The following is a 10,367-nucleotide window of genomic DNA, read 5'->3' on the forward strand; positions in this document are numbered from 1 at the left end:
GAAGCGGGCGTATTTTATACAATTTATCAGTGTTTCTTTCTGGAATTTTTGTGTTATCATTAACCCCTTACTGCAATCTTTTTTTTTTTATTTTTCTGAAAAAAATGTTACATGTTATGTTCGATGTTCTGATTTCATAAAAAATGCTTAAAAAATCTTATGTAGGGGCAGTTATTTTAGAATTAAGGGTTTGTGCTATATATGGGACAGCATGCAGTACGACTAATACCATGTGATACCAGTTTTGGGATTGATGATGCACAATGTGGAAAATATACAATAAGATACATACATGAACTAGCAGAACTGTATTTATATAAAACAATTACACTTTCTATTCATTACAATACACATATTTTGAGAAAATAACACAAATTCTGTTTCTATTTTTCTCTATTCATTATGAAACTTGATGAAGCAATTCCTCTCCTTATTCAAGCACAATGTCGCATTGCACTTCATACACGCTATATAGGATTTTCCCTTGCATTCTGGATACTTGCAACGACCACGGTTTTCCAGCCAGATAGGCATGTGATCTATCCCATCCAGTCGCACTTGACGCTGTGGAAGATCTGCTGTAGGGCCTCTCGTCTTGCAGTAAAGCTGTTTTTGTATTTCATTGCGTGGCCTACCACGTTTCTTGGATAAGGATTTCCCAGTTTTACAGAGGGCCTCTGCAACTGCGACCTTGAAATCAACAAGGGGCATGTAGTCTGTATTTCTTCTCCATAACAGCCAGCTGTTCACACAATCCAAGTCAACTAGATGAAAGAATATCTTCAAGTAACATTTCTTTGATCTGATTTGAATTCTGTAATATCTTAGCATAAAATCTAATAGATCGACACCCCCCATGTAGTCATTGTAGATCATCACAGAGCGTGGACAAGGTACCATTTTGTATTCTTTTTCCTTCCTGAAAAGCCTTTTGATCTCGCCTTCTGGTTTGCATCCAACATAAGTTGACAAAGTGTTGACTACTTTATCATCAAACCAGGAGACTACTGACAGTTGCACACCGTCTACTGTTGCTATCTTTTCCTCCATACTGCCTCGACCATTCTTCTTCGTTGCTGCCTCCTTAGGTAAAATGCAACCACGTATTCGATTGGACCGGACTGTCCCTAGTGATTGTATACCTTCCTTGTGCAAATACACTTCCAAGGGTACACTAGTGAACCAGTTATCAAAAAATAACTTGTGATTCACATGTCGTGGGACTGTTTGTGTAAGACGCACAACAACATTGCTGAAGCTCCTAGATCCATAGCACCAGGTATTATGATATTACTCTGAGCTCCAGCAAAAATTTCATAATCATAGCTGAAGCCTGACACTCCACTGAGAACAAAAGCTTTGAAGCCTCATTTATGTGGTTTATTGGGGTTGTATTGCTTTAGTGAAGATCTGCATTTTGTTGGAATAATCTGTTCATCCACACCTAAGAATTCCTCTTTTGGTATTCGTAACAGTCTTTCACGCAGTTGGTCTAGCAGTGGGCGAATTTTGAAAGGTTTGTCATGGTTCGGTTCACCAGCGTGGCAACTAGATTACTGTTATCACAGAAATGGATGAAACGTTTTATTTCTTCCCATCGATTACAACTAATTATGTCACCCACAGCAGGGTGCCCAAGACATTTGCACCAATAATGTCTTGTTGCTGGGAGTTGAATGACTGACATAAACAAGGCAGTACCAATAAATTGTTCAATTTCTCCAGCACTAACATTTACACATTTATTGGGTCGGCACTGTATCGAATACAGATTGGATTGTTTGACTATGTACTGCACTATGTCTTTAGTGAAGAAATACTGGAAATATTCCACTGGAGTGTCAAGTTCCAATACTTCCTGAGGAAGAGCAGTATTTCCAGCGAATTTCGTCTCATCATCCCCCTCTAAAATGTCCTGGTTTCCAATGTATGGTAGGTTTCCCCACCTTAGTTGAAGGTTTTAAATCTCGTTGCTTTGCTGTCATCCTGTCTGCAAGAAGAATGCTTTCAAGGTCACAAGCATCAGTAGACCTAATCTCACTGTTGTCTTCTGTTTCTGACTCCGTTTCTGATATCATAGTACTTTTATTTTTTGTATTATAACTCTTAGGCCTAACATCATCATCACTGTCTGATTCCAAACAGAAAACAAGATGTCCATTTTGCAAGTTTTTTTCCATGGTCAATGTTTAGTCACTAGCATTTCTGTCCTCTATAACTCTTATTGCGGCCGAAGAGCCATAGAAGTTTCTTACGTTCATTGCAGTAACAGAGCTGAAAAGAAAGAAAACGAACTGCTATATGTTAGTAGGAAAGGTTAGGTTATGTTCAATTTTTACTCTACGCTTTCAAGGCTGCATGTTGTGCCATACCCGTCACAGACCTATTTTTCAATATTAACTTACCTCTTTATAATTGTCCACGTATGTCCTTTTCCCTCTGCAAATAATATAAACACTGAAATCAATCGTTTACTGTACCTGATGCAACTGTTTGTGTGACCAAACTTGGATGTAAACAGCTAGCAACACAAAGCAAAGATTCATAACACGTAATTCCGTACTCTCCCAACAGATGGCATACACTACTTGCACAGCTGCTCTTGACTGTGTGCCATATCTGTCCCAACATGCAGTTTGGAAATATATTCTCAGATATGAGATTGACAAAGAGAAAAGTGGTATGTGCCATATCTGGCACAGTATGCAGTAAGGGATTAATATGTAAATTACTGAAAATAAAATCAAACCTGACCCTACTAATGCATCACCTTACAATAGAAATACCAAGGTCATCACATGCAGACCAGTAGTGTTTCCACGACGGCAGCTTGTGGTAACCCATAAATAAATTAATTCTCAAACAAGTAAACAGCTCATGGTCCTTCAGATTTAATTTTTCCCTTCTGTGTTGCGTAAAGATTGCCCTGGAAAATTATGTCTCTACAATTGGCTTCAAAATGAAAATAAAAACATCAGTAGCTGTGTGTCTATCCTGAAATAATTCTTCCATAGGCCCTGCAAAACGAATACATGAATGGAAGTAGTACTGCAGTTGTCATAGACGGAACAGGATTCTAGAGTAATTCGTCAAATGAAAAAGAAGAAATTGAATAATGCTGAAAAAGAATTTATGATAATCTTAGTGTAAGAGGATACCTTCATTATATCTGTATTTACAGTTCCTTGTTTCAATGTGTTTGTCTCTTCACATTCTGTTTGTCCGATATTCACATTGAGGTGAAAGTGTAAACGGCAAAGAACTCTCTGAGGCATCATTATCCGAACAAGTGGAGTTTGTTTCACAATCTGCCTCTTGCAAATTGCACGAAAAACTTTGTCAAAATTATTAACATTTTCGTCGTCATCTTCGATGTCAGTATCCTCTGCAATATCAGAGGGAATGTCCTCATACAAAATTGCTTCAATCTCTGCATCACTCAAAGGTCGAAAGTGGCCACCAGTTTTACGATTTTCGTCCATCTGTGTGAGAAAAAGTGGACAGAGCAACTAGTGAGAGGTAACGCAACATTGCTACAATAAAGTGTTCGCACAACCTGACGGTACTAATAAGTCCGCTTTACATTTTCCACTTTATCTCATTCACTTGGAATGTAATGCTTAAAACTATTATTAAAAAAAGGTAAGTACTTACAATGGAAAACTCAACGGAAGTTTAAATAAATTGTGCACAAATTCAGGCAACACCATGGAAACAAGCACATACAATCTTCTGTTTTCACAGCAGCGTGCGAAAAACAATTTCAAGCTCTGACCGCTAGAGAGGTCTATGTATTGCACAATAACATCTATGAAACAGTAGAGCACCATTACTGTTACGTACCGACAGGCTCTCGGATCACGAGAAAACAATGAGTCAAAACTTACTGGTACTTAAGTACCGTCAGGCAACAAAGGGTTAAACGTAGACCATCCTAAAATCTGTATCTGAACGGTAATAATAACAAATATAACCAAATTAATGTGAATTTTTGTTATATGTATATTAAAGGGAAGAAAGTGCTGTACAGGGAAATAAAAAATGTAAGGCGAAATGAGTAAAAAACGTAAGAATACGGGAAAAACGTACAACCTGGCAACCCTAATCTACACCCAACCGAAGAAAAAACACTTGTAGAGTTTTGGTAGGTACTGAGTACCATAAACCAACTTCTTTCAGTGCAATAACGATTTATTCAGATAATGTTCACAGGTTAACATCACAGTGCAAGAGTAAACACTTGACTCCCACCAACTCTCCAGGTGAAGCAGACCCCAAAGATCGTAAATATAGCAAAGACATATACATAGGTATGCATGGAAGTACAGGTTATTACTGTATGATCGCTACAGAGCCAGCCCCCCCCCCCCCCCCCCCTCCAGCACGGAGTGAGAGGAACGCAGGAGAGTGAAATACAGAACAAACAAGAGAAAAAAAATACATGCACCTTAAGAAAGCAAAAGGTACACATCAGTACATTGTGAAAAATGTCAAAATTAGTGCTAATCAATGCACAGTCACTGAGTGTCAAGTAATACTGAAAAGGAAAGTACAAGAAATATACACAAAAAACTGTCTAATTGCAGTCATAATCCTCTAGGTAGCATGGGGGAACAAGGAGGCGGCCAGCCTACACTCGTCGTCACTAGGGACGGGGGGGGGGGGGGGGGGGGGGGGGGGGGGGGGCATTGTCACAAGCAGTATGGACTCCCGAATAATCCTCGCACGCATCATCGTCACACGCAGTATCATCACCTGAATACTCGTCACACGCATCATCGTAGGTCGTGTCAGTGCGAACAACAGGCGGAGCGGCGGCTGGGACAGGTTCATCCGATTGTTCGGAGAGTGTCCAGGCTGGTTTCACGCGATGTGTCGAAACAGTAACTGTGAAATGTATTCCAAATGGCGAAGTCTGCGAGGATGTGTAAATGACAAAGGCACGTCCCTCGAGGTCATCCTGAAAGTGGCGAATGGTGGCGTAAACCGTGAAAAGTTCTCTATCAAAAGCTGACCATTTAGTCTGAGCAGGTGGCAGTATTTGGGAAAAGAAGTGTAGCGGTTCGACAGAACTACCTAAATGTTGGTGGAGCACGGCGCCAACTGCTGAGTCACTTGCATCTGTCGTAAGCGAAAGCTGTGCGTCCAGCATAGGATGTGAAAGAGTCATTGCTGTCTGAATGGCTGTTTTCAATTTGTTGAAAGCAGTCGTCATTTCATCTGTCCATTGAACTTTGCGCGTGCCTGAAGTATGCTTCCCGCGAAGCGCATCAGTAAGCGGAAGTTGTAATGCCGCGGCATGGGGAATGTGTCTTCTATAAAAGGAATGTGTCTTCTATAAAAATTAACCATGCTGAGGATCCGTCATAACCCTTGAAAGTCATTCGGTCGTGGGACGTTGGTAATTACCTCCACGCGAGGGGGTGGTGGAGCGATACCTGCAGTGGAAACCACGTGTCCGAGGAAAGTTACTTGTGAAAGCGCAAGTTGCAATTTGTCCTGGTTAATTTCAACACCTGCGCTTGACAAAGTGTCTGTGACAGCACGTAGATGGCCTTGATGATTCTCGCTAAAGGGTGAGAAGATTAAAATGTCATCTAAATATGCATACGCAAAAGGGAAAGGCTGTAACACCTCGTCAATAAATCTTTGCCAGGTTTGCATGGCGTTTTTTAACCCGAAAGGCATGTATAATCATTCAAAGAACCCGATAGGTGTGATAATTGCCATCTTTTCGATATCGTCTGGTGCCATCGGTATCTGATGGTACGCTTTTTTAGTCTATCAGTGAGAAAACCTGAGAGCTATGTAACCACTGTGTGAATTGCTGAATATGTGGCACCGGAAGGTGTTTCTGTGGCAAGAGCGTTAACTGCTAGGTTAAAGGGAATTTATCCATCCAAATAGTCCAAAGGGAGTCATCTGGCAGGGCTTCCTTAGGAACCATAGCTCGTAAGTATCGCCAGTACTGGGACGGAGACAGGTCTCCGGGTGGTTCATGATGAATTGCAGCGGTGACCGATTGCACCGGAATTGCGGGCGGCGATGGGGATGCATGAAAAGTACCCGAGCCAGGCACAAAATACACTGAAACGTCGCTGTCGAAGCGCGCCGTGGTTGTGTTAGTGGGCGGAATCGTTCCCCGAACACGCAGTGCGACAGCCCTGCAGAAACCGTGGTTGGCGATTGCGGCGGGAAAGTTTGGTTTTGAATGGCCTTCTGAGCCATACAGAACTGGTTTGGCGTTGAGTCCAGTGAAGGTAGTGCACTGTCCGTGATCAGCGGTACACACAAATTGGTCTGTTGTGCAACATTTAGCGATACATCACAATTCAGTTCAAACGGCGAAAAATGTTGTGCCGTGGAGTCAGGAAAACCGCGGAACATGCCTGAGTCGAAAGCACTGTCTGTAGCACTGAACGGTTAACGGTCACACAAGGCGTCGATGAATTCCATATGGGTAAACACACATTCGGAGCACTATTATGCGGAAGCACTGTGGAAAGAAAACCTGATTCCAAGTCAATTAAAACGTCTGTAGAAGGCGGAGCCGATAATCCGGCGGTTGGCACGGTATCGTTGTTCGGATGCATTGTCGGTAACATAGTTTGTTCGAAAATTCCGTAACTCGCGTTACGCGGAATTAACTTGTCTGGGATCACCAATGTAGAGTTTTGGTAGGTATTGAGTCCCATAAACCAACTTCTTACAGCAGAATAACGATTTATTCGGATAACGTTCACATGTTAAAATCACAGTGCAAGAGTAAACACTCGACTCCCGCCAACTCTCCAGGTGAAGTAGACCCCAAAGATCATAAATATAGCAAAGATTTATACATAGGTATGCACAGAAGTACAGGTTATCACTGTACGATCGCTACACACTCACTGTGCTGTAGACTTGGCTACTGTTTCTATGTTTCAGAACAGTGTATCGATACGTGGAACTGTTTCAGTGTTTCGAAACGGCTATGTGTCACTGTTTCGAAACAGTGATGTTTCATTCCGCTCTGTGTCGGATAACAGGACCTGATTCGATCTCGACCAGCCACAGAAACTGTATCGTTGTTTCAAAATAACACTGTTTCAGTCCACTTGTGCTTGGAACGGACTAACTGTATCGAAACAGTGATGTTTCATTTCGCTTTGTCTCGGACGAGATTCGGGCACGACACAGATACGGAAATACGTTTAATATACTACTTCATCGAACTCTTTCAAGAGTGTCGAAATCCTTTTGACACACAACAGCATAAAGCTTAAGATTTCCAAAAATAAAGCTTCGTTTCTAATTGATTGCTCTATTCCGAAATGGCATAATATATACTTTATAAACACTAACAAACAATAAAATAAAGCACACTATTCGCATTCAAAATAATAAGTGTGAAAAACATTCAGTTAAATTACACATCTCCTATAACATATGCTTATCTGTTGATGTACAGTAATCATATTAAAAAACTCAAGTAAACCTACAACATTTTGAATTAGAAAAGGCGTAGAGTGGCAATTTTTAGACATATACCTAAATTGGATGCACTTGAAAAACAATATGATTGACGGATCATTGATGATGTAATGGTGAACGGGAAGGGCTGAGAAGCATGGTGGATTTATAGTAATGATTCGAAACACCTTAAGGGACAAAAATTTTTTTCTCTTATATTTTGTCATTTGTTTGAATTATGTGGCTTTATTTGTGAGTCTATAGTCAATGTGCCTATTCTCCACAATGATTTCTTTTGTGTGCATGGATATTAGCAGGCCGGGTATATATTATCCATACTAACGAAATGTGGGAATCCCAGTAGCGTATCCATTGTTTCTGCAGCTTTTTCCCGCCTCCAGTACAGTTCGTGTTAGTTCTTCTGTCTTCAGCTATGGCATTACGAAGTCGGGTGTGGGATTATTTTATGAAGATAAATCCTGAGAAAATTAAATGTAACTTGTGCTCGGCAGTGTTGTCGTTTAAAAGTAGTTCAACTTCTTGCTTAAACAGACACTTGCGACATAAGCATCCAACAGTTAATTTAAGTTCAAACTCGTTCGAAATCAGTCTTTATGAATCTGGGCAGTGACGAAACCAGTTCAGTTTCCACAGCAACTGTTCAGGAATCTGCCATTCCAGTGCCTGTGCGTCAAGATCAACAATCTGCGCAAGACATACCCAGCACTTCCACAAGTTCAGTTCTGGGTAGGTGTGGTAAACAAACAAAGATTACTGGATTTGCATCAAGACCAGTGCCTTCATCAAAACGAGCCAAAATAGACGAACATATTTTAAGACTTGTTGCTAAAGAATACCTTCCATTTAATGTAGTTGAGAGTGTAGAGTTTAGAAAAATGACTTATTTATTAAATGAAAACTATGTACCACCAAGTAGAAAAACACTCTCCCACAGTTTACTCTCTCAAGTGTTCGACAGCACACTAGTGCGAGTAAGATCTGCAGTGCAAGCTGCATCCTACATCTGCATTACAACTGATGGATGGACATCTGTGAAAAATGAGAATTATATTGCAGTGAGTGCTCACTTCATTGATGAAAACTGCAATCTGAAGTCATATTTGTTATCTAGTTTTAAATTTCACGACAAGCATACAGCAGAAAACATTTCCAATGAATTACAAAATGTGACTTCAACTTGGGGTATCACCAATAAAATTGTAGCTTGCACTACAGATAACGCACCTAATATGGTGAAGGCAGTGATGATGTGCAAATGGTGGCATGTACCTTGTTTTGCACATACACTGAATTTAATCGTGCAAGCAAGCCTTGAACCAGTTACAGACACAAGGGCAAAGGTGAAGTCAATAGTGGAATTTTTCAAAAGAAGTCCTCGAGCACTTGAGAAATTACACAATATTCAGAAGCAAATGGGCGTTCCTATTTTAACACCGAAACAAGATTGCCCTACAAGATGGAATTCCACATATGAAATGTTTGACAGGCTTTTGAAAATCAAAGAGCCTTTGCAAAGCACCCTTGCCATCCTCAGTGTGGATTTACAAACAAAACTGTCCAATGAAGACTGGTTAGTTATTGAAAAATCTTGTGAAATACTATCTCCTTTTGAACAAGTCACAACAGAAATTAGCAGTGAAAGAAATGTAACCTTGTCAAAAGTTGTCTTATTAAGCAAAGGTTTACAAAGTCATTGTCTGAGACTAAAAAACTCAGATTACGGCAATGAAGCCACTAATACAGTAATTGCTAAACTTGAGGACGGAATCTGTACCCGCCTCGTTCAAAAGTTGGCAGATAAAGCAATTGCTTGTGAGGCAACATTACTGGATCCTCGCTTCAGGGAGCATGGTTTTCCAAAAACTGGGCATCGATTAAAAGAAACAAAAGATGCCATAATTAACAAGTGTTGTGCAATACGACAGAAACCCACTCGGTGTTCTACAGAAAATCCGCCACCAGCCAAACCAGTTGAGGTGAGCACATTCACTTCTAGCAGTGGCAACATTTGGCAAGATTTCGACCAAGCTGTAGGTGGCTTGACCCAAAGTGTAGACAATCCACGTGCTGCAAGTATAGTCGAGCTTGATAAATAAATGAAGATGCCACTGATACACAGATCATAAGATCCATTGCTGTGGTGGAAAGAAAATCGTGTTGTTGTCTACACTGTTTGAAATAATGAAATGACGTCTTTGTATTATGGCCACCTCTGTTCCATGTGAGCGCATATTTTCAAAGCAAGGGCAAACAATAAGACAGACGATCCCGTCTTTCAAGTGAAAAAGTATCAAAAATGATATTTCTAAACTACAACTTAGAATAGGCACAGCAGATCTACTCAGAAATGAAACAGGAAAATTTCAATTGATTTTGTTCTTCTCTGGACAGAGTGCACTGAATTTATATTTGATTGTATTTTGTTTAGTCCGCTAAACTGTGCATGTAGCTACCTTACAAGAACATTTTTCTCAAATTTGTTCCACACAGAAGACTCGTTTTTGCTCACCATTCAGTGAGTTTAATTTTTTTTAGTATGTTATTTATTCATTTACGTGTTTGAGAATAATTATCTGATTTGTGTATGTATATGTTTGTGTGTATATTTTTGTAAATGTGCTGTGTTTGGTTATCACACTATGGGCATCTTGATACTTGTGTATGATAAAAAATTCTCAGGCAAATCAACAATTGTACTTCGTTACTTTTGTTTTTGGCGTTCAGATACTGTGATAAAAATTGCATTTCTACAACAACGTAATTTCATCTCTGATTTCCTGGGCAAGTAGATAATAAAATGGTAATACATCTGCTTGCTGTGACTACTTGAGGGAACTCCATGTACCTGTACCTCAAACAAACTTCTATAGCAAGAACTATAAGTGATGTAGAGG

At 40.2% G+C, this 10,367-nt stretch overlaps 1 protein-coding gene across 1 annotated transcript; it reads left to right on the plus strand.

Annotated features, from left to right (window-relative positions):
• The first annotated feature begins 8,066 nt into the window (after positions 1 to 8,066).
• On the plus strand, positions 8,067 to 9,569 carry LOC124798154 (zinc finger BED domain-containing protein 4-like). The gene has a single exon (XM_047261436.1). The coding sequence runs from the start codon at positions 8,067 to 8,069 to the stop codon at positions 9,567 to 9,569; it is 1,503 nt and encodes a 500-aa protein (XP_047117392.1).
• Positions 9,570 to 10,367: the final 798 nt, after the last annotated feature.

The sequence above is a fragment of the Schistocerca piceifrons genome, chromosome 5 (assembly GCF_021461385.2).
Source record: "Schistocerca piceifrons isolate TAMUIC-IGC-003096 chromosome 5, iqSchPice1.1, whole genome shotgun sequence".
Classification (NCBI taxonomy): domain Eukaryota; kingdom Metazoa; phylum Arthropoda; class Insecta; order Orthoptera; family Acrididae; genus Schistocerca; species Schistocerca piceifrons.